The sequence below is a fragment of the Medicago sativa genome, chromosome 2, assembly GCF_051527215.1.
Source record: "Medicago sativa cultivar Bolivia chromosome 2, Bolivia_mono, whole genome shotgun sequence".
Taxonomy (NCBI): Eukaryota; Viridiplantae; Streptophyta; class Magnoliopsida; order Fabales; family Fabaceae; genus Medicago; species Medicago sativa.
Window position 1 is genome coordinate 33,031,997 of NC_140750.1, and position 25,374 is coordinate 33,057,370.

At 30.9% G+C, this 25,374-nt stretch overlaps 2 protein-coding genes, 1 long non-coding RNA gene and 1 pseudogene across 4 annotated transcripts; 3 read left to right on the top strand and 1 right to left on the bottom strand.

Moving 5' to 3' along the window:
• Nucleotides 1-7,151: 7,151 nt before the first annotated feature.
• Nucleotides 7,152-8,171, top strand: LOC146946351 (uncharacterized). The gene has a single exon (XM_085748201.1). It carries the CDS (start codon nucleotides 7,152-7,154, stop codon nucleotides 8,169-8,171), a length of 1,020 nt encoding a protein of 339 aa, XP_085604327.1.
• Nucleotides 8,172-9,605: 1,434 nt separating this feature from the next.
• LOC146946352 (protein neprosin-like) lies at nucleotides 9,606-12,891 on the bottom strand (annotated as a pseudogene). The gene is made up of 7 exons (XR_015026696.1): nucleotides 12,752-12,891; nucleotides 12,584-12,670; nucleotides 12,154-12,342; nucleotides 11,093-11,254; nucleotides 10,903-10,956; nucleotides 10,405-10,557; nucleotides 9,606-10,038 (listed from the first exon to the last, which is right to left on the bottom strand). The product of XR_015026696.1 is annotated as a protein neprosin-like (transcript).
• A 2,542-nt stretch (nucleotides 12,892-15,433) lies between these two features.
• On the top strand, nucleotides 15,434-15,985 carry LOC146946353 (uncharacterized). Its single transcript, XM_085748202.1, has one exon. It carries the CDS (start codon nucleotides 15,434-15,436, stop codon nucleotides 15,983-15,985), a length of 552 nt encoding a protein of 183 aa, XP_085604328.1.
• Nucleotides 15,986-17,958: 1,973 nt separating this feature from the next.
• Nucleotides 17,959-18,677, top strand: LOC146946354 (uncharacterized). Its single transcript, XR_015026702.1, has 2 exons — nucleotides 17,959-18,102; nucleotides 18,191-18,677. It is a non-coding gene; the product is annotated as an uncharacterized LOC146946354 (long non-coding RNA).
• Nucleotides 18,678-25,374: the final 6,697 nt, after the last annotated feature.

Genomic DNA, 25,374 nt, shown 5'->3' on the forward strand with positions numbered 1-25,374 from the left:
ATTAAAGACGATCATGAATTCATGTAGTGAAAGGCTTATATGTTGTTTAAAAAAAGTTTGCTATTTATAAAGTGGGGTATTACAATTATCTAAATATTTTATCTTGCGAGGTAGCAAATAGTTTTAATATCGAAGGTGCAAAATAAATTGCCCTGTCGAAATTAATCACCAATCTTTGACAACGACGACAAAAACTTGATATACCAAAAATAGCTAATATGTAATAAAATAAATCCGTCTTCACATACATTGTTTCAATCTAAACTTGACATTTAATTATAACATACATTGTTTCAATCTAAACTTGACATTTAATTATAATAAGGAATTAAGAAACGAGCGTATGCGGAACATATAATTGAGGACAAAAGAATATAAATGGTTTTGGTAAATTCGGATATTAAACTGATTAGGTCTTTTGAACCCTTCATTTATTGCTACTTGGTAATTGTGTCTAATTTCGATAATTGAGTGCCTAGTACTACGATAAGTTAACAAAGTAGTTAAGGTCAATGTCTTGACTCTTATAATCCTCCTTTTTGTATGCATGGTATTCCAAAATAAAATTTACCACGGATCGGTATGAGGGTGGATTCTAGGGTGAGGGTTCAATTAAGTCCCTCACCGATGAAGCACGGCAAAAATACCGTAAGATTAAATTAATGGTCCTGATTTATCCGAAATAAAAATCAAAACATTTACACTTTCTCGCATACAATCTTACCCCACTTCTCTCTCATTTTTGTGTGCATAGTGTTCAACCCTACCTTAACCCGCTATGATATTGTTTACGAATAAACGTACGAACTTTTCCATTAATTCCTTCATGCGTGAGAATGATACCGCCTGAAACACGCTTAGCAAAAGATGAGAAACTGTTGATAATTATTGAAGGACATTTAGGGCGTGTTTGAAATAGTTTTTGTTTTCAATTTTTGAAATATACAAGTTCTCTTCTCACAATGGTTATCCTTTTACATGTTTTAGTTTTTTAGTCCCCAAAACTAAAAAATTCAAAACAGTTTCCAAAACTGTAATTTTAAAAATATTTTTATTTTCAAACCCTTAATTGCTCAGTTTCAGATTTTTTGACATGCGAACCATAGTTAGATGTACTTTGGATATGAAGGTCCAATTTGTTAGCTTATTTGCCCACTTGAATCTAAGTGTACTTACCTTAGGATGGTATCAGTAGCACGAAGATGGAAGATCGGAATATGTCCCAACTGTAGATGAAGAGAGGAGGAGCAATATAAGGTGTGAGAAAATGCAGATGTTCCTGTTTTTATTTTTAATAGATCAGAACCATTAATCTAATCCAATGGTATTTTTGCCGTGTTTCACCGGTGAGGGACTTAATTGAACCCTCACCCTAGAATCCACCTCGGTATGAGACAATATCTTAATGGATGCACACGAATATAAAAAAAACATTTTAAGTACCCAAAAATTAATATATCCACAGACGGATGAAATTAACTGAATTTCGCATAATTATTAACACATATAGAATAAAATAAACATTTCTTAAGTACCCGAACTTGTAAAAATTCATATATGTTATTAAATTAGTAAAAATATATGATTGTCATATTACTTAAATAAAAATCTTCTCGTTATGAAGTAAAATATAACTGAATTTCCTATTTAATGATTTTTGTTTGGTCAGTAATTTGTTGAAAGTTTGTTGTATGATACTTTTGTCTTATCAAAATAGATGGGATAAGTTTAAGAGGTGTCAACTCTGTGGTAAAAGTTTGACTTTGCAACTTCAAGAGACATTGTCCAAATCTCGTATGGAACACTTGCAAAATTATCATTAGTGCCACAATTATTAATACTCCCTCTGGTCTTATTTACAAGAAACAATTGAATTTTTAGATACATTGAATAATTAATGTATCTAGTCTAGAATCTAAATCAAATACATGAATGATTCAATGTATCAAAAAAGTCAATTATTTCTTTTAAAAAGGACCGGAGGGAGTAATAAATTAAAGAAATAAATTCTACATAAATTGTGATATTTTGATAATAATGTTTTTTTTACAATAAACATAAATAAAACATGTAAAAAAGTGTTAGAATAAGATAAGTGTTTTTTTTTTTTTTGGTGTTCGGGGTTCGAACCCTTAACCTTGCATATATTATGATTATGCATTGTTCTTACCAACTGAGTTAAGCTCACGGGGACATATAAGTGGTTCTAACTATATAATATGAGAATTTAACGTAATAAATTATCTTAAAATAAAATTAGAAAGTAATAAAAATAAACAAATAAAATATTTGGACGATAAAATCAAAGTAGATATGTATTATTTGTTGAGATGTTTATGTTTATGTTAGATAGGAAAATGAGTTTTGTAAAAATAAAATATAAATGTTAATATGAGAGTGAACATGTGAATAAACAATTATCATTTCTAATCTGATTACCTAACAAAGAAAAACTTTCCCTAAAGAAAAACTTATAATAAGGTAGTTTTATTGCATCAAATAAATCTAGTGTCAGATAAAAGTAAATGAACATCATAAACTTATTTTTAGTAAATGTAAATTAAATATATGGCTTGTTTTTTGTAGACTAAAAAAATAATTTTGACATTAGAGATTATTTGTTAGATGGAAAACCAAAAAAAATGTGCTCTGGCGATATATGCACTGTTCATTCACCACCCTTATGCTACCTTTCTTCACCTTAAGGTTTTATTTTCTTTAGCTCAACCAATACCAACTTTCATCTTTTTCAACCATGAATCAGTAATCATTCCATGTAATTGTTTAGATTCGTTCACCACTCCATCAATCCCTGAAAAAACCGTACAACAAACTACCAAAAAACCACAAAAATGCTTTGCGCAAGCCTTGACCTCTAATGTTTATGACATTCCTTCATCTCAGTTGCCAATTCCAGTGATCAAGGGCGATGACTTTTCTATTTCAATTTCAAAGGAGGAGTATTTGGTAGGTGTAGAGACATGCAAGCATAATTTGCATGGTAGAGTTATTTGGTCTAAGGGTTCAACCCCTTTGACTATTGCTTCCTTGCGCAGTAAGTTATTTGTTATTTGGAAGGATCTAGGAAGATGGGGTGTTTCTTCCATTGGAAGAGGGTACTATGAATTTGCCATTTCATCAATTGAAGACCTAAGAAGAGTTAGATCCTCTGGATCTTGGAGTTTAGAGCCAGGATTGTTGAAACTCTTTGCCTGGACAAAGGATTTTAATCCTACTTTGCAACAAAACAGTCCAGCTCAAGTTTGGTTGAGGATATATGGTCTCTCACAAGAGTATTGGAGACCAAAGATTTTATTTGCTATAGCAAGTAGTGTTGGATCTCCAATTTGTACTGATGCAGCAACCTCAAAAACTATAATGGACAAAACATTTGGCCATTCTGCAAGAGTATTGGTGGATATGGATGTCTCTAAACCTTTGAAATATAAGGTGGTGGTGGAAAGAATAGGGTATGATTTTTTTGTTGATTTTGATTATGAAAATATACCTGACTATTGCACACACTGCAAATGTATTGGTCATCAAATGGGAGTTTGTAAAAGAGTGAAGACTGTGGAAAATAATCAAGCTGAGAAGCCAATTTCTAGATTCCGAGTTAGTGGTACTAATCTAGCCTTTGTTCAAACTAAGGATGGAAGGAAGGACCAGGGTAAAGCTAAGGAAATCATCAATGTTGAGGTTGATGATAGAGAAGGAAATAACATTCAGAAGGTTAACACATGAAAGCAAACTGAAGCAAGTACCAGCAAGGCCAATCCTGCAGGGTTACTTAGGGAACAAGACAAGTAGTTAGAGGATGAACTAAACACTGAGATGACATTAATTAATGAAATAAGAAGTGGAGAGGAAACTGAAGATCACATCAGCTCAAGTGGCTCTGAGTTTGTGGATGCTACAGAGATTCATGAGGATTCAACTTCAATTGATGATAATAATATCAAAATATAATTCCATCCGTTTCAACTGGTGGAGAGGGAAGTACTGCGAGTTCACAAATACTGCACAAAATAACATGGAGTTTCTAAAGGAATCTTGGGCTAACATTACTGAAAATGATGAGGCTAAGGCAAGACTACTGGCTGAACTGGAAAGAGAGATTGTAGAACCATAAACTACAAAAGCGATATATTAAACTAATGATACAATCATATAAAGAATTTAGATGTTACTTCTTCAATAATTCACCATACATGCATACTAAATTTTCTCAAACATCGCAGCGGAATAATAACATTATTACATCGACGTCTAAATAAAACATCTCGATAGCTAATCCATAATAAAATAAGTCTCCAAATAACCATGTCATCATACTACATATATCATCATCAATACATAGTCTCAAAAATATCCAACAATCATAATAAAGGTAAACATCCAAGACTGACCCCTAATCAGAGCCCTAGAGACTAGAACACCAAAAAAAACAGTAAACGAGGTAGCATCCAAGCTATCCTTAAGCAACTCACCAAGCAAAGCAAACTAGTTTTGCATGCCGTTTACCCATTCATAGAATAAGGTAGGCGGTCAACCAAACGAGCAATGAGGGTTAGTTCACAATTCACAATTAAACATAATCAAATGAAAAATAACGGCATAATTAAATTCCATTGATTAAACGGCATTTAAGTAACTCAACATCATTAGCAATCAACAAATATACAAGCATATTGAAATACAAGTATATTTCTACACTTCACATATTCACCAAATTCCACCAAGTTTCACCAATTCAACTATTCATCAAGCACATAAGCAAACATGACACATTTAACCAATTATCAAATGTATGTTATGCGCATAGACACTGTTTATATGCATGTGGTACTGGTCACCTCATGGTCGTCACCTTAGATACAAATGTATCATAGCCATCGTTATTTTGGATACAAAGGATTCAATAATCTTCATTGGATATAAATATCCTAGTCATCTTCATTGGATATAAATATCCTAGTCATCTTCATTGAATATAAATATCCTAATACTTATGATGCATGAACATACGACCCACAATGCACATGTTCAACAACAAATTCGTCATCATTTTCATCTTCATTTTGCATACATGCATTCATCATAAATATCATCGTCATTTTGCATATAATAATTCAACAACATAATTCATCTTCATCATCATCAACATTAACAACATTCAATTCAAGAATCAACAAGTTCAAAATCACATTTTTGCACCAAAGATGGACAATTATCCAAATCTTGACATTCAACATATTAGACACCCAATCATCATCAATTCATTTTTATTCTATACTATCATCGTGAACATAAATAAATTGCATGTTATTAAATCAAGAAAACCCATTCCTATAAAGTTTGTCTAAGTTCATGAAAATTAGCATTTTCCGATTGTTCCACCAAAATCAAAGTAAACAAGTTCAAACGCCTCAACCGAGTATATACACAATTCACATATGAGTGCAGTAGCATATACATATACGTTTCATAGGCCAATTCCGATAAATTCCAAAATTTCACAAAGTTCATATCGTTTTGTCATTTTTCCAAAGAATTCAAATTTTCAAAGTAAAACCAAGTTAAAGCTCATGATTACCGTTCAAAAACATTTCATAAATCATAACTACAGTAGGCAATCCTAATCCTACCCTTTTACTTTGAGAAAACGAGTTTTCGAAAAAATTGTGTTCTTGAACCATTTTCAAATAAATTCAATTCGATTCCATAAATCCAATTTGAATCTAAATCACTTGATGTTTCCAAAGGTTTAGAAAGCATAAAGGTATTTAAATACATCAAAAGAATCAGTTTGGATGGTCTGGATCGACCCCAGAGTACCCATAACTCCAAAACCATGAGTTGCTGCACTGAGCAACTCGCTATAGCATGTAGTTACTCGCTATAGCGAGTTTCACATAACAGGGAAACCCAGATTTTGGGTACCTCTCGGGAACTCACTCAAATTTCTTCCAAAATCCCCAATTTTTATCCGCTTGACCCTAAAGTCAACCCCAAAACTTGTACATTATTTTGTAAACATCAAAAGACATTCAAAACAACAACAAACTTCGAATCATAACACCAATTCACCTCAAAATCATCATCTAGTTTATTTTCACCAAAACCCTCAATTTTCTCATTTTTCATTCAAACTTCACAAACAACCACACCAATTCAAACGCCATCAACATACAAGCATAAGCAAACATTCATGAAGTGAATTCAAACATATTCCAACAACAATCACTCAACAATTCATGGTTCACGCTTAATTAATCAAAAATCATCAAAACAACTTAACAACAACAACTATGAAATTTAAGCACATAACACCACCATTTCATGAAGTTTATCATACCCACAAATTCACTTGAATTAGGAGCACGAATTTCATCATTCAAAAGTCACAATTAACAGAAAAGCACTTAAATTCATAATTGAAAATAAGAGATTATGTTTTTGTGAAATGAGTGAATGAATGTAAAGACCTAATTTTCTCACAAGGATTGTGTTTATATAGTCACCATATAATTGGGCTAGGGCTCTCATTGTCTTAATGAGCTCAATATTCTTACCAACTAATTCACGAAAGTTATTACTCACCTTAACCGTTAAAATAACAAATATTTACCATTTCTAAATAATTACCTCAACTCACTAGTATCTTATTAAAAATAATTATTCCCACTTAAAATACCAAAATAACCCTCTTAAAAATGACTAATTTACCCTTGCTCACTAAATGACCAAACTACACCTGAGTCTAAAAATTACTATAATGCCATTCTTAAGCCAAAATCCACTAATCCCGAATAAAATACACACAAAGATAAATAATCACACACAAGCACATATAAATACACACAATAAATAATTAAAATAATTCTAGCAAAAAACGGGCTGTTATAGAGACAAACATTATTCATAATGATGAGGATGGATTTCAATTGAAAATTTCAAAGCATCAGAGGAAGGCACAAAAGAAGAAGCAAACTAGCAGGGATTCATATCTAAGGCGGTAAATCCCAAGCCTTTCAGACGAAGAGTTTATATTGGAATGCAAGGGGCTTGGCCAATGCTCCAACAAGATTGGGCCCCAAAAGGTTACTGCCTGTACTTAAACCTGAATTTTGTTTTATAGCAGACCATGGATGTGTTTTGATGACTTACCTAGAGGCTGGCTTAATAGATTGGGATATAAGTTGTTTGCTGCCAATTCTAGAGACAACTTATTACCTAATCTACGGTGCTTTTGTCTCAATAACATAAACCCTATTATAGTGGAAACTATTGATCAAATGGTGGCTTTCACTTATCAATGTAACAATGAATACTTTGGTATTAGTGTTGTGTATGCTTCAACATGTCATGTCAGAAGAAAATCCCTATGGAATTCACTACAAAACCTACAAACCAATAATCAAATTCCATGGTGCTTTATTGGATATTACAATGCAATTCTAGGTGCTCATGAAAAGAGAAGACATTATTCACCTACAAGAATACCAATGGAAAATTTTCAAAACTGGACAAACAACAATAATCTTATTCATCTTCCAACAAGGGGAGCTAATTATAATTGGAAAAATGGAAGAGAAGGCCACAGACACACAGATAGAAGGTTAGATAGATGCATATGTACTCATAGTTGGATTGATATGTGCAGTACAATCACTTGTTCAAATCCCATTAGGTATAGATCTAATCCTCATCCTATATTGTTAAAATATCTTGTTAATCATCAAAAGTTCACATCTCAGTTAAAATTCATGAAAATGTTGAACCTTCATGATGATTGTAAAAACATTGTTGCAAATTTTTGGGATACAACAGTAGTTGGATGTCCAGTGCTTGTTTTAAGTAAAAAGTTGCAGGTTTTAAAGGCAAACCTGAAGGATTGGAACAAATCAATTTTTGGTAATGTCCATAACATTGTTAAACAAGCTGAAACAAATCTGCAAGATAAACAAAACCAGATTCAGATAAATGGCCACACAGACTTATTTGTAAAACATGAAAAGAAAGCTCAATGTGAATTGGATAAAGTTTTAATTATTGAAGAAGTTTTTTGGTTGGAAAAATCCAAAGTAAAGTGGCACTTGAAGGGTGATAGGAACACTGCATATTTTCACAGAGTCACAATTGTTGTAAGAGGTTCAAGCAGCTCCTAGTTTCTTTTAATGCATTTCTAGCTTTATAAAAAAGAAAACCGCAGTAGTTAGTTTGCAATTTTGTAATCTCCGTGGACATGAACTTATACATTTTATTACTTGACAAAGATTTAGTACAATTGCTAAATTTAACAATCAATAATTGATTAAAAAACTGTTGGGTTTTTAGACATATGTTGGCTGCATTTTGTTAAAACTTTAGTTATAGAAAGATGTCAGACATAATGCCTTAATATGTTGGTTCCACATCAGAACGTGTCTTGATCCGCTTCTTGGATATTCGCTTTTTCGTGAAGATTTTCATATAATATCTAAATATTTGCATCACGGAAAGAGTTGACCAAGTTAGCGTGTTTCTAGAAGTAGAGGAAGGCGGTTTTTACTTAACTTAGTCATTAAGAATGTTGTTGCAACATTTAAGGAAACATCTAATCTGCTTCAAAATATTTGTGCTGAAATATCGAGATTTTAGCTGATCTTTAGCCAAGACTTGCGCATCATACCTATTCTACATTCAGACTATATAAACAAAGACAGAAGACCTAATTCATGATCGAAGACGTCATATCAAAGAAAGAGACTTTTAGGGTTTCGAGTCTTTGTTAAGCCTTGTGCTTTATTGTATACCTCTCTGGTTGCTGCTATTGAATATCAAAAGCACATAGTTGGTTTGATGTAGTCGAGTTGTATTGGATCAAAACCATCGCTTTACAAAAGAATATTATTAGGGTTTTTGAGTCCTTGATGTGAGCCACTCTTATATCACTTTGATATTTGAGTTGGACTTTGTAATTGAGTTGTAATGCTCTAAATCTCTCTAAGATTTTATGCTTGTGTTGATTCCTTTTCTAGGAGAGTGTCTCCATTTTATTAAGGATTTCAAGGATGGTCACTGGTCTGTGGCTAAGAGGAAGTGAATGGGTTCTCATATTTAGGACTAGTGAGAGTCTTAGGTAGAAATATCACGGGTAGTGATTAAATGAGAAGTTAGTAGGCTGGTGAAAGCTTTTATGTATGCTTCGAATTGATACTACTATAGTGGATTCCCTTCGTTCGAATTGATACTTTTATAGCTTAAATGAGAAGATGTAGGTGAAGTTGCACCGAACTGGGTCAACAAATTACTTGTTTTTTTACTTCATGTCCTTACATTGTTAAAAAAGTTATTTGCCATTTCTGTTGTCCAGATGTTCTGACATTGTTCACAACATTCGATTTGTCATAACATCGTGTTCAACATCTGTTATACCTGCGTGTCGGAATTTCAAAAACTAATTTAAATCAATTAGTTTTCAAGAAAAGAAAATTTGTCAAATTTTATGATTTATGCATACCTTTGTGAAATGTGGTTTTGTTAATTATAAGCATAAAATTTTATTTTTCCAACAATTTTATGTTAAGTATGTTGTTTTGGGCCAATGGTATAACAATATATATCAAGGATGAATCATAGTTTTATTAAATATAGTTGTAATTACAATCATATACCACAATTTTGTCCACCTGGCCCACCATAAAGAAAAGCTTGTCTATAAAGAGGTCCTTCAAAACCATTGTATATCAAGTCATAGCAATTTGAATTAGTATCTTTATACAGCTTCATGTCTTTAGGTTTTACTTCAACTTCATTATAATGTGAATCAATAATCTCAAGTGTTCCCATAAATCCCGAGTTTTGAAATTTTTCTTTAGGTAATATTCCACTACCCATCACGGGACTATACGTATTGGGTGCAACATAAGTTTGACCTCCAAATCGAATCTTTGATGCTCCCGTATTTAAGTGACTGAATAACTCTTTTGGCCAATATCCAACTTGTATTGATTTAGGACCTATAAGTAACCACCAATGACCTATAGATCGATCCTACATATATTTAAAATGGTAAGAGAAATACTAGGAGAAGATATTAACCAATCATATTAAGACTAATTAAAAAAACAAAAAGATTCACTTGTAATGAGTTCTTCATAAAGAGTTATAAATATTTAAGATCATATATTTAATTATTATTCTTTTCAATTACTTAAATTATCCTTTTTTTTTAAAAAAATATTAAAGTAATAACTTAATACAAGTTTTTTTTTGAGAGAATACTTAATACAAGTTTTAAATATAATATTGTCAAACAAAAATAATTTTATAAACACTTTATATTTGATGTAATAGTTTGTAAATATATATCATAATGTATAATATATTTGTATGTATTTATAATAATTACAAATTTACCTGTTTGATTTTGAGAAAAGAAAGAACCTTTTTAGCTGATCCAATTGAATTATTGGGCATGACAGTTCCAAGAGTATAATCTTTGTTACTATTGATTTGCACATAACCCGGACAATTATCATTGAAACATCCAGTGTATTTAAAACGATCTGTCTGCATGTTTATATCAAATTGAGCTTGAGCACAATAACAATATGTATTTATTTTTTGTTTCCATCACATTAGACCATCCACAGTGATGTTTAAGTGGGTTCTATATATACACATCATCAATTTTAGCATTTACTAATATTAATATTGAACGAGTGTCCAATCTCTCCAACCTAACACCTTAGAAAAAATGACAAAACTAGTCTCACCAATAACCATAAATCATAAACACCATATTTATTTGTTCTACAATAAGGGTTCCTATTTAATATGGTTCTAAATAGGTGAAGCACTCACCACTGTAGATGATCTTATATATTATTAAATGCATTAAACTTATATTCTTACTGTCCATCGACTAGTTAGTCGTAGTTGGCTGTCGTCATATAAGGCTGGAAAACCCTTTTACATAAAAAAGAGAGGACGTGAGTAGTATATTATAAAAAGAATGACTATGTTTTTCCTATCATTATCTCTCTAAAAGAATGTAATGTCACGAGAGGAAAATATCGACATAACGTAATAAAAAGTAACTAACCCCAACTCCAACTTTTATGCTATTTAGTTCTATTCCTGATCCACTTTCAACCCAAATGTAAGACATGTTGTATTGATTTGCTTCAACTGATACATCATACCCAGCTATGCCCGCTTATGCTCCATGAAATATCATATTTTGGGTTGTATCAAGGGCAACAGTCTAGAGAAGACAAAAACATACAATATTTCATATTTTATACAAATTTTAAAATGTTAGAGTGATTTGTCACGCACACTATGTCTTAAATCTAAAATTTCATATTTTACTACCTATCTTGCACATACACCTCGCCCGGTTTAAATAATAGTAAAAATATTCTCTTTTCACTCATTTTTCTTATAAGTTATGATCCATTTTCTAATTTTCTGGTATGTTTGAAATAAAAAGTGGAGAGAGAAAATTCATTTAATTTAATCACTAGTGAACCCATTACATTTTTATTTCAACTATTTTTTTAGAGCTATTTTAGATGTCTTGTTGACTTGTTCTAGATTTTTTATGAGAAACTCTAGATGTTTGAATGATCATTTATTTATTTGTTTTTGTCGGTCTCGTTAGGTATATATTTTAGCTTCATTTAATTATATATATTTTTATTATTATTTTTACACTTTTCACATAGTTTTTTGTGATTTTTTTAATTAATAATTTTTTTAACGAAGATATTACGGAAAAACACAATAACCCTCTGGCTCACCATTAAAAGGGGCGGGGATGAGGTTTTAAACCATATACCGCTAGTTGGTTTTCCCCATTTTAGACGGTTTAGTAGCAAGGTGGATTGACTTGATTTGCCATTCCTCCCGATAAGTGTTGGTTTTGTGCCATTTTTGGATCCATAATCACCCATTTTGCATCACTTTTTCTCTTCTTTTATTTCAATAAGTGGTTTTTAAATATATCTTTTTATTTTGTGATTCTGTCATCAGAATGCGACCTTGTTTTGTGCTCTGTCTTGGTGCGACATTACTTTAGTTGGTCATTTTTTCCTAATATTGATAAATACATAATGTTATAATATTCTATGTAAAATGTATTGCTTAAAAATATCCACTTACATGATAGCTAGAGGAACTTTGAGAATGCCGTTGAAAATCATCAATTTGTAATTTCGAAGATGAATTAGTAATAATCTGATGTCTTCTTATACTGTTGTAGATAGGCACTTTTCCCAATGGACAATCATCTGTTGTTTTACCATAAGATGGTCTACTTCACACAATGTTCTTTGCAAAAGTTGGGAGAAGCTACATATGTTGCAATGAAGAAGGAATAAAATAAAAATTAATAAAAATGAATTATAGTTGAAGTTGAAATTCTTTACAAAAAATAAAGTAATTTTGAATGAAAATTTAAGGTTACAAATCTTGAATTATATATGCTAGTTACCATTATATATCATTCTCTTCATCTTTATCAAATAACAACAGGTTTTCAAAACACAATAAAGTAAGATAATTAATATTATAAATTGTTCAACTATTATACCTGAATTTTGTGCTTTTTCAGTAAAGGGTGTTGTAGAGCAGGTTGCTTGTAGATATCAACACAATCAAATTTATCGGCCACAAAATCCTGAATTCGTTAACCAAAATTACAATCAACTACATCATGTATAAATCAAACTAATAACGGATGATGAATAATAAAAAATACCTTGATGATATATGATAGAGTAAAATTATTTTTTTCATCTAGTAAAATTTTGCTTCTTGCCTCAACTTTGCAACATGTTATGCACAAACTAAGAACTAGAAAGAGAATTAGATCCATAAAATTTTAAATCCTACTTTCAAGGACATGTAATACTTTTTTCAAAGAAATTCAATACTTGTACATGTATATATACTACAAAGTGAAAGATGTTACTTTCAAGGATAAGACTCACTTCTTAACTTCTGTTGTACACGTGGTTATTGCTTTTAAGACAATTAATACATTGGCAGAGGTTGGCTGTTATATAATTCATAATATTAAAAGAACTCGGAAAGGAAAAAAAATATTACTCCCTCCATTTCAAAATGAATGCTGCTTTCGTAAAAAAATATTATTTCAAAATAAATGTCACTTAGTTTTCAATGTACTACTAATTATTTCTTTCTAATTGTACCATCCAATTAATATTATGTGCACTATTTCCAAAACATTGCTTTAACTTAATTTGGTAAAATAGTTATTCCATTTCTTCTAATGATGCATTGACGTTCATTTTGAAACAGATGGATTATTATAAACAAGGACAATTGAATTCATTTTTGAATGATAAATGAAACATACAAAAAACAATTTAATGCATTTAAGACAATTAAATACAGTGATAGTTGTTGACTGTTGTTTCAGAGTCTTGATAATTAATAAGAGAGAAAAGGTATAGGTTTTGAATGACAATTGAAAAAGACAAAAAAATATTTTAATACATTTAAAACAATTAAATCCATTGATAAGGGTTGACTGCTATAGAATCCTGAGTATTGACTTCGACACATTTTACCCCAAAAGTGTTTAAAAACACAGTATAATACAAAACCAGTGTGTTAACCCGTGTCATGTGTAACAGCCCAATTTAATTGTTTTTATGTGTGTTTATATGTTCTCATATGTGATTAATTGTCTTTGTGTGTATTTTTGGTTGGGATTTTTAGAATTCAGTGTTAGAAGGGTATTTTAGTTATTTTGGACTCAGGGGTATTTTGGTCATTTTGTGAGTAGGGGTAATTTAGTAATTTTGATGAGGATTATTTTTTTGTGCTTAGTGAGAGCCGTTATTGTTTTACTAAGTTACTAGGGGATTGTAGTAATTTATTTTGTAACCGGTAGGTGACTGTTATTATATTTTACCGTTAAGTGAGTAGAAACATTTTGAATTGGTTTAGTAAATGGGTTAAGCCCATTAAGGCATTATGGGTTGAGCTCAATTATGTAGAGCCTATATAAACTCTAGTCTTTAAAGAAAATAGGGTTACATAATCATTTTACAAATTTTGAGAAGAGGTAGAGAGAGAAAGAGCAAGAGAAGAAAAGGGTTTTGAAGAGGAAGAGCTAGGAGAGTTAGAGGAGGGTAGAGATTCAAGGAGTTGGAGCTAAAGTGAAGCCTTAGCTTGAGTTTGTGAAGAATTAAGGTAAGGGGGGGTTAGATTTCAATCATAATCTTTAGTTGTAGCTTCTTCTTAATTCTATGCACAAGTGCTTAATTGTAATAAGTGATTATTATGAATTTAATTGATGAAATTCGTGCTTATGTTCGATGTAATGTTTGGGTATGTGAATTTGTTAATATTCAAGTTGTTGTAGATGAAATTACATGCTCAATATATGTTTATATGTATACTTTGTTGATTTTGCTCAAAATTGGTATGAATTAGTGTTGGTGTGGTTGATTTGTGATGAATTTATGTTTGAATGAAGTTGTTGTTGTTGTTGATTTATACCATGGGTATTCCATTTTGTGAAGTTGTTGTTCCATAATGAGTTGAATAAAAAATGAGTTGATTATGATTTTGGATGTGAACTTGATGATTTGAAGTGGTATAAGTGTTTATTACAAGTGTTATGATTATGGGTAATGTTTTGATTTAATTTGGGAGTCTTGTGTTTGAGTCTAGTGATTTAAGAGTGAATCTTAAGTGAAAAACGTATTGTTAAGCTGATTTTTGAACTACTGTGAAGCCAATAATCGGCCACCAAATTGCCAAAATCGGCCACCGACTTCTAAGCTGATTTTCCAGTTTTGACTCTGCAAAAATCGGCCACCGAATTGTCAAAATCGGCCGCCGATTTTCTGTCAGGCAAATCTGGGAAACATTCACATTTTTCACCCATTTTCGTTTTGATTTGGCTTTTGGTGTAAACATGAAAGTTTTAGATAATTTTGTTAGCTTTCCAATGGTTCCAGTTTGACTTGAAAATGTTTTGTGGATTTTGAGTTACGATACAAACACTCCAAGTGGATCTTGGAGAAATTTTAAGGAAACTTAGCATAACTATTTCCAAGTCAACCCATATAATTTCAAATCTCATCATTTGCAAGAAGTTAGTCGGGGAAAGATTTTATGGTCCATTCACATCCCTCCATCAAAATATTTGCTTGCTTGGCGTCTTATGCATGATAAAGTCCCAACTGATGACAAGCTCAAGCAGAGAGGCTGTAGCATTCCTTCAAAATGCAACCTTTGTGGTGTTCAAGAAGAATCAACCCTCCATCTGTTCTTTCTTTGTAGCTTTGCTTCACAGATTTGGAGTTGGTTAGCCACAATTGTGCAGACTAGTCTACATTTTCCAACCATTTTTGATGTCTGGAAGTTTTGATATAGAGGATGGTCACCACACTGCAAACTAGTTATGCAAGCTGCTTTAATAAACATCTTTTATGTCATATGGCAATCAAGGAATGCAGCAAGATTCAACAATAAGATCACTCATTTGAAATCAACAATTTCCTCTATAATTGTTGGGGTTTCTTTGTCTGCTAGCAACTCTAAGCTAGTTGCAAGCTCTGCTATGTCAGAATTTACCTTCCTAAAAGCTTTTAATTACAAGATTAATCCTCCAAGGCACAACACAATCAAAGAGGTCATCTGGCATCCCCCGGTTTTTAATTGGATCAAATGTAATTGTGATGGAGCTGCTAGTGGAAGTTCTGGCTTATCTTCTTGTGGAGTAGTGTTTAGAAACAATCAAGGGATTTTCTTGGTGGGGTTTTCTGAATGTATGGGAATTGGAAATTCTTTGTTAGCTGGATTGTCTGGTGTTATGGTAGCCATAGAAATTGTAAAACAAAGGGGAGACACTGGACTATGGATTGAAACAGACTCAAAATTGGCAGTATTGGCCTTCAAGTCAGCAGCCTTAGTTCCTTGGAAGGTGAGAAATATATGCAGGGGGCGGATCTGAGATTGAATTACTAGTGGGGCTAAAAAAAAATTCTTTTAAGGAAGTAAGACTAAAAATTTTGGCAAAGTAAGTTACAAAAATAACAACAAATGTATTAATCGTAACAAATCCTCAATCATTTATAGACGATGCACAACGTAAGTTGCAAAATCTTAATACATATTTATATGTCTTAGCATAATATATATATATATATATATATATATATATATATATATATGCAACAAAAATAATATAGCAAGCATTGGAGTTCAGAGTTCAATTTCCATCCATTGTATTTATTTTTACAAAAATTTTGGTTTTTGTATGGCCTATTAGGGGGTATTCTGGAAAAAAAACTTTTACAGGGGGTAAATAAAAAAAAAATATTTTACAAGGGGTAAACCTGGAAATGACCTATATTACATAGGGGTAAATCACTATTAACCCTTATTTTTACAAGTAAATTTTTGAAAAAATTATGAAAAAAGGCAAAAGGCAGGAGTTGAACTGGCAACCACTCGATAGAAACACAGATACCATGCCACTAGGCCAAAGCATTATGTTATGTTACCTTACAAAACAGGACATATACATTATATAATTAGGCTATGTATAAAAATAAAAATAAAAATAAAAAAGGAATGGGTTGGGCTGGTGTGGCTATTGTCACACCTAGCCTCAAACAAATCCGCCCCTGAATAGATGGCATAATTGCATGGATTACATTTCTAGTATCAACTTCTTGGTAACATTTATTTACAGGGAAGGAAATGTATGTGCTGACTTGCTAGCAAACATAGGTCTATTTCTGAACTCTTACTGTCTATGACACCTTACCAGTGCATGTTAGGACAACTTATGTACAAAATAGACTGACTAGGTATGCCTAGTTTTAGGTTCTCTTATGCTTTAGAAGGTCTTGGCTTGATCCCCCTTCTCCTTTTTGTAACAATCTTATTTAATATATTTTGGTGGAGCTAGCTTCTTGCAATTCACTTGTTTTAAAATAAATAAAAAATTGTTAGATACTTTATGAAAAAACATAATCAATTTGGAGTTTATTTATCGTAATAACAATCATTTCTTTGAAAAAAAAACAATTTAATTTGTTTGGATTTAACTATATAAAATGATATTTTTGTTACAAAATTACCTTCATCTTTTTTTTTTGAAGGAACCTTCATCTTTTATTACTTGTTTTCTCCCCCTTTGAAAAAGTATATTTTTTGAAAAGCTACTTTTAATATATTTTCATTTGAAACTGTTTTCAGTTTTATTTTGTAGATCCTCATTTAAAAAAAACTATAACAAACATGTATAATGCTCTTCAATGTAATTTTTTAAAAAGTTATAACAAACGGCCTCATAGAACCTGTTTGTTACAGATTAGAATAATAATGATTTTGACATTTAAAAAAATGAATTTATTTTGTGTTTATTTATAGCAATTACATCATTAAAAGAATTAGTTTGTTTAATACAATTATATAAAAGGAATTTTTTGTTACAAAAACAGTTCAACCATTTTTATTTTAAAGAAAGAAAAAAAACAGTTCAATCATTTGACAATTATTTTCTCTCTCTTCTACATAGGATTTTTTGTTACAAATGACACAAAAGGGTAAAAATATGTTAGGTGTTAAATGATTAGATGAGACAAAATTGAGTTTTTGCTGATCATTAACTTTCATAAATAGCAAATAAAATATTGACTATTGATTGATACTACTAATGATTAGAAAGTTTTAGAATATAATAAGTAGTTTATTGAGAAATTTATGCTACATAAGTTTTAAAAATAAATTAAAAATTGAAATAAAATTTTTAGTTGATAAGATCAAAGTAATATATTAAGTTTGTTGAGATATTTATGCCAAATAAAATATTAGTTTTAGAAAATAAAAAATATTAAAAATATTGAAAATAACGTGGAAACGACATGTGGCATAAAAAACCTTACTTTATAAATATATATACACACACACACACACTATTGATTGATATACTTCTTGCACCAAATTCATGTGACACAGACCTTTTATGTTCAAACTTCCATAGAAATACTTGACTTCTAAATTACAACTATAAAATCCTAAAAAAAACTTAAATTACCGTAATTTGACTCTAAAAATATGGTATGAAAGACTGTCATTAATCCCATGTTAATATATTGTCTAAAGAAAGACGTTGTCATTACTAATAAATTCTATGATGTTTTGACAGGTTATACCTCTGAAATGCTAGAAGGATCCATATATGTTGGCACTCCCAACGTTTGCGAAAAATCCTTAAATCAAGGCTGCACTGACTTTCTGGTTGCTGAAGATGGCAGTTGTTTCATATTGTTGAGACTCTTTCCAGACCTCCAATGCATACAACAGACATAGTCCCCGGGGGAAAATAATTTTACAATGGTAACGGTCATATTGTCCCACTGGACGTGTCAAATTTGTCAATGGAAGCGTGAATTTTAACCGAGATTTGGATGAGTTTCCTCAAATGCTATTCCCTTCGATTCAAGCGATTTTCGTCGAAGAAGAAATTATGCTCCTTGGTTGTAGGTTCCATAACTTCTCTAATATAGTGTTAGGTATTATTGTTTTGGGTTTTATGTTACACAAATAAATACATAAAAATAAAGATAAATGCCAGAAGATAAAAGGATAAAAATTGGAAAATAACTTGTTTGATTGAATGGATGTGTCTATTACATTCTGTGTACTCATAATTTATAGCAAAAACCTATGCATATTATTCAAATGACGTGGCCTATAGTTATGAGCCTTTGCTCTGTTGGAATATTTTATTATTTATTATATTTCAATATCATTATGTGGGCAAATATCGTAACAATAATTATATTAGCTATTTATCAATTGTGAGCCTTAGTTGATTAGTGATCAAATTAAGTAATAAGGCTATTAGGTTTCTAATTGGATAATTAATTAAATATTTAATTAGTTGATATGGACTCAATGAGTGGATGTCCGGATGACCCATTAACGGAATAATGGGAAACCCTAATGGCCATCCAATATAAAAGAGGCTATGGTCCCCAATACACCATACACGGCGAACTCTCTCTTCTCCCCATCTGAAGAGAACTTGAGCATAAAGGTACTGGTTGAGGAAGAACCAAATCAGCCGCCGCTAACTGTGTTGATGTTTGTTTCAGATCACCTTCTCTCCTTATTGCCGCTGTCGAGAGGGCTACATGAAAGTTTTATCCAGGTATTCCTAATACCCTAATTCTTAGTATCCTTGATAAATCAAACATGTCGTAGATCGATCATAATTCATGTTCAATGATCAATTTGCTTCCGCTATACTTTTATTTGTATTGAACATGTTTTATGAATTAAGACCTAAATTTCCAACAAGTGGTATCAGAGCGTCTTCGTGTTTGATTTATTGGGATAATTTGTTTGCTTTTGAGTATTTTTGCTCTCGTTAATTTTCCTTGAACCCTATTAAAGAATTAGGGGGTTTTCAGTTAATTTCTCCCAAATCTTTATCGTGTGTCGAGCAATTTGATTTTATCGATTTTGAGTTTCACTATTTGATCGATTCATGGGATTTTGATTTTCCAAATTTTGTTGCCTTACAGCTTAATAAATATTTTTTTATTTCGGTAATCGAATCATCCACTTTTCGATTGAAATTGTTGCACTCAATTACTTATGAATTATTGCCTTTTGTCCGTATGTAACAGTAAACTAGATTATTATTACTACTGTGTTGATTGAAACTTTGTGAGTCGTGACCCTAATGCATTTTTGGTTGAAATTGATTGTTGAATGTATTTTATGTTCTTTTCTAGTTTTGCATGAACCCATATTTTTTTAATTTAGGGATTTGGTTATTTCACAAGGTGTCTATAACTTTAATTGGTGATTCATATGTCTGTGTTACTGAGAATTGCATACACAACTGTATTGTTTTTTCACAATACCTTACGGCAAATTGAGTTGCAAATTTTTATTTTCTTGAAAAATTGAATGTTGTGCCTATTTTGTTTTATGTGCCCATAAAGTTTAAATTTTCATAAAAATTTCTTCCTGTTTGTTGCCGATACATAATCGTGAACGTCAAATACTTATTTTGTTTGTCATAAAGCTTTTACAAATCAAATTTTGTTCTACTTTTGGATATGAAATTTGTTTGTAATCACCAATTTTTTGAATAAAATAATATTGATTTACTTTTGTGATTACAATTTTTTTTTGGATCCAGCAGAGATTTTGCTTTATCTTACGACTACACATAGACATTAGTTCGAACCTTATAAGAATTTGGATATGGGTTTGATATTGTTGAATTGATTTGGAAATAAAATCTAATTTTTTCGGTTATTAAATTAGTTTTGGAAAAGTGTTGATAAATTCTTAGTTGGTGATTATTTTGGTTTTCTCAAATCACTCGGCTCAATTTATTTTGCATATAGTTACAATTTTGGCATGCCGAGATAGCCATTATTATAGCAAATATATTTTAGTTGCTCAACAATATGAAATTTTGATAAAGATTTGAATTTTATTTTTATTTTGGTGATTTGATTTATATTAAATCTTTTGGTTGAAATAAATTTTAAATATCGTTATCATATCTTGCAGTTTAATTTCTATTTGAAATTAATTTTGATTCACGAAGATTTTGTACATAAAGTTTATTTATAGATATATATGTTGCCTTTTAATAATAAATCTCAAAATAGTATGAAGAATTTTTTTTAGTACAGAAAATAAGAATTTGATTCATTAAATTTGGGAAATAGTAATTCTAGTTTTGTTTGTTTATTTATAGACATATAAAGTTTGTTTCCTTTGCCTTGGAAAACATTTATGCTAGAGTTATGTTTTATTTTGTTTAGAGAATCATTAAGTATAGATGTGAATCAATTATAGCATGAATATTTTTGGCCATATAAAGAATTATTCAGTATAGATGTGAATCAATTATAGCATGCATATTTTTTGGGCATATAAAGATTCAATTTTTTATTTGATTTGAAATTGAATGTCTGGTTTATAGCATGATTATTATGTTTGAGTTTATTGTTATTAAGTTTTCTACAATAATATTTTGTCTTTATCATGCATTTTGAATATATTTCATGCTATGTTGTTGTCACTTTATGCGATATCTGTAAATGTATTGTCATACACATATTGGTGTGATTTTTGACTTGCATCTTTAATTAAATTCTTGTGAATTTGTCTTCACACTTAAGGGTTGCCGAGTGACCTTATGGTTACTTAGCGACATAATGGACTAATTTGGCCTACATTATGCCGGTAGTGCCTTGTAAATTTAAGACATTTCCCATTAACTTTGTAAAATTAAGACCATCCCTCATTTAAATTCATTTATTGAATTGTCTAGTAATTTTGGTTGAGTTGGTTGAAACAACAAGTTGCAAAAGTAACCTCTGTTGCGTAGATTTGATTCAGTTGGAATTACAAAAGATGTAGTATGTAATTGTTCATGCGAGCTGTTTTAGTCGGCCAAAAGGAAGGCACAGTTTGGCCGAATAATTATATACATGCGATGGTAAATATGCGGTAATTATTAAGTTTTTCCATGTGGATAATGAGGATGTCAAAAGACACCCATTATCTGACCGGACTTCTTAAGTTTTATCCATGTGGATAATGAGGATGTCAAAAGGCACCCATTATCTGACAGGACTTATTACCATATTTGATCATTGCATTGAGATTACCGTTTGCAGTTAATTCTTAGCAGTCAAAAGATTGTGTTTTAATGGTGCTTTGGTATCTTGTTTTTGGTCTTTTAATTTACAACTTGTGATGATAAATATGTGGTAATTCTTAAATTTTTCATGTGGGTAATGAGGATTTCAAAAGGCACCCATTATCTGACAGAACTTATTACCAATATTTGATCATTGCACTGAGAGTACCGCTTGCAATTAATTCTTAGCAGTCAAAAGATTGTGTTTTAATGGTGCGCTTGGTATCTTGTTTTTGTCTTTTAATTTACAAATTAAGATAAATTGTGCATGTCTTATAATTAATTAATTTTGACATGTCGACTAATGTTGTGTGAGTGTAAACTCATTTAAGTATTTAAGAGTTTACATCCACACCTGTGATGGTAAATTGTCAATTATAAGAATTTATTCTTTGTGTAAATTGTCATTGTTTGATCAATGCTGTAAAATACCGCTTGCAATTGATATTATTGTTTAAAGACTTGATATTGATAGTGCACTAGGTATTTTGGTGAGTACATTTGGCTACTCTTGTTCTCTTTAAACTAATATAGTTTGTGTATCTGCTAATTTGAGTTAAATATTTTAACTCTTAAAATTCTAATTTTTAGGATTTAAAGAAGAACATTGATATTGTTCTTGGATCTAGATCTTAGATAAGGATGGTGAAACTCACATTATCTCACAAATTCAGTACCTAACGTGAGAATCAAGTTTGACAAGTGAGCATACACCAAATTCTATAGGTCACGTGTGATCATAAAGCTAAAATATCATATATAATAGAGGTGTTGTTTAAGATGGCAATTTATTTATTTATTTTTTTGTCATATTTCCTTTGCTTAAACTAAGGTGCTTTTGAAGCAATACAGAGAAAGACAAGCTCTCATTGGTGAGTGAGTATTCTATTAAGATTATTAGGTAAAGAAAATATTAGGAGCACATTATGTAAATATTTAATCTTGCTAAGACACTATAATTTCGACTATCAGATGACTTGTTCGAAAATTCAGCATTTAGTATTCTATTTGCACAATTAAGTTTATAACTGTTATAGCTAGAAATGATCTTTTGAATGATCAATTCATAAAGTGTGCAAATAAAGAAGAGCTGAAGCAAGAGAAAATAAAATAGTGCTCATTCGGAAAATACCTCAAAAGATAAGGGCAAATAAAGAAAAGTAGTCTTGACTGTCTTATGTCCAATGATGTTGAAAGATATATCAATTTAGAATGGAGAAAGTCAATAAAGATTGCTTTATTCATTTTTTGAACTATTTTTAGATTGTCGTTACTTGGATTGTTTCTTTTTTGTTTTAATTTCTCTTTGAATGAATCAAGATATTTTAAGTGTTTTATTTTATGATGATCCAATGTGTTTTTTAAGTTCAATAATTAGAGTCAATTCAGTTATGACTTGTGACATTCTATATTGTTTAAGGGTTTAAATACTATAAGTTTTCGTCCCACAAATTAAGAAAATTTTGAGACATAAATTTATATATTTTCTTGAGGATATTGGGTTTGGGGGAGAGATATAGTAATAGAACAAAATTGAATGAGGAAGAATTAAGTCTAAACTAATTCATATAGTTACTATTGTTATAGTATATTTGGAACCTCATTAGGACATTATTGTTCTTCCTCTCCATCAAGTTAAGAAGTTAATTCATATAGATCAAACTCAACACCCTCAAGAACTAGGGCATCTGGTGTCATAAAGAATTGACTGATAAGAGAAATTCTATTTAGTATATTTGAAAGACTCTATTAAGACAGTCATGATACTATAGTTTGCTTCTTATAATTTTAGAGCTGCATAAGATGGATTTCAATATGGTGTTTCTTAATGGTGACATTAATGATACAACATGGTGCAACTAAATAAAGCTTTTGTGTCAATTGATACAAAGTAGATAGTTTGCAAAGTCATGAAATCCACTTGTAAGTTAAGAAATTTGTCTCTTTAGTGTTACCACAAATTCTCATAAAGTAATTGTTTCGTTTGGTTTTGAGATAATATTATGGAGAATTGTGGATTTAGTAAGCTCAATGGGAGTAAATTTATATTTTGAGTTTAAATGTGTCGATTTTATTTTATTTAGTCAACTATGATATATGTTAGTTATGTGAAACCAATAAAATCTCTAACAAAAGTTTAGCGATGAAAGATCTTGGGGACACCTCTTTTGTATTAGACATTTCGATACTTAGAGATTCTTCTCAAGGTATTATTAAGATATCACAAAAGATTTATATCAATAAAGTTGAAAATAAATTGACATGATAAATTATAGGTGACAATCACTTAGAGAGACTTTCAGTTTCAAATATTGCTCATTAGAAAATTTATAAATTCAGAAAATTAAGTATTTTCCTACGCTTTGTCTATATGATTTTTATGTATGATCTTATTTATATGCATTTGAAAATAGCACATATAATCAAATTGTTTGGCAGATACTTGAGCAATTCAAAGTTTGAATTGTTTAAAAGCAACCTTAAGGATTATTAAAGAGAACAAGAGAGCTTATGCTCACGTCAGAGATCTGACAATTTGGAGATCATTTGTGTGTCAGACTCTGACTTTTGGATGTCAGTATATGACATACATCCTAACTCAGGAAATGACTGTAAGTATTTATGTCACTTGGTTGCATATAGTAAAAGGTATTGAAAGACCACTTAAGATATATAGTGACATAATTTAGTCATATAGTTATTCAACAACAGTTACAAAATTTATTGCCTTATACATTATTGTTGTTGAATGGTAGAACAAGTAGAGACAAACTTTATGCTAGCTGATCCACTAATCAAAGACATGACAAATAAGGTCTTTCATATGGTTGTTGTCATTAAGGATGTCTTGGATTAGTGGGAGTCTCTTAGTTTATGTTCTATACTTTTGTTTTTTGGTAATGATACAAACTTTATGTTATGATTTTCTGCAGAAATAAAGTTCATGAGGTTATTTTGTTATAACCATTTTTGTATCATTTTGTGCAAATATTAAATTTGCAAACTTCGGTTTGATCTCACTAAAGTTTTTTCAGTTGGATCAGTTGGAAATAGGCATGATTTAGAGATCACATTGCATGAAATTTCCATGCCACTCATCCATATCGATCTATGTCATCAAGTGCATTGATATGGTGGTCGTCGGGGTTCCGTCACGTTATACGTCAGTGGTGACAGCCGCGGTGATCCCATTATTAATTTATGAGGTGGACCAGATTGTAAAGTTGAAATCTAAAGATAAATAACATTCAGTTGCGCGCATAAAGAATTCTGATATAATTATTAAGATATGTAGCCCAAGTGGGAGATTGTTGGAATATTTTATTATTTATTATATTTCAATATCATTATGTGGGCAAATATCGTAACAATAATTATATTAGCTATTTATCAATTGTGAGCCTTAGTTGATTAGTGATCAAATTAAGTAATAAGGCTATTAGGTTTCTAATTGGATAATTAATTAAATATTTAATTAGTTGATATGGACTCAATGAGTGGATGTCCGGATGACCCATTAACGGAATAATGGGAAACCCTAATGGCCATCCAATATAAAAGAGGCTATGGTCCCCAATACACCGTACACGGCGAATTCTCTCTTCTCCCCATCTGAAGAGAACTTGAGGCATAAAGGTACTGGTTGAGGAAGA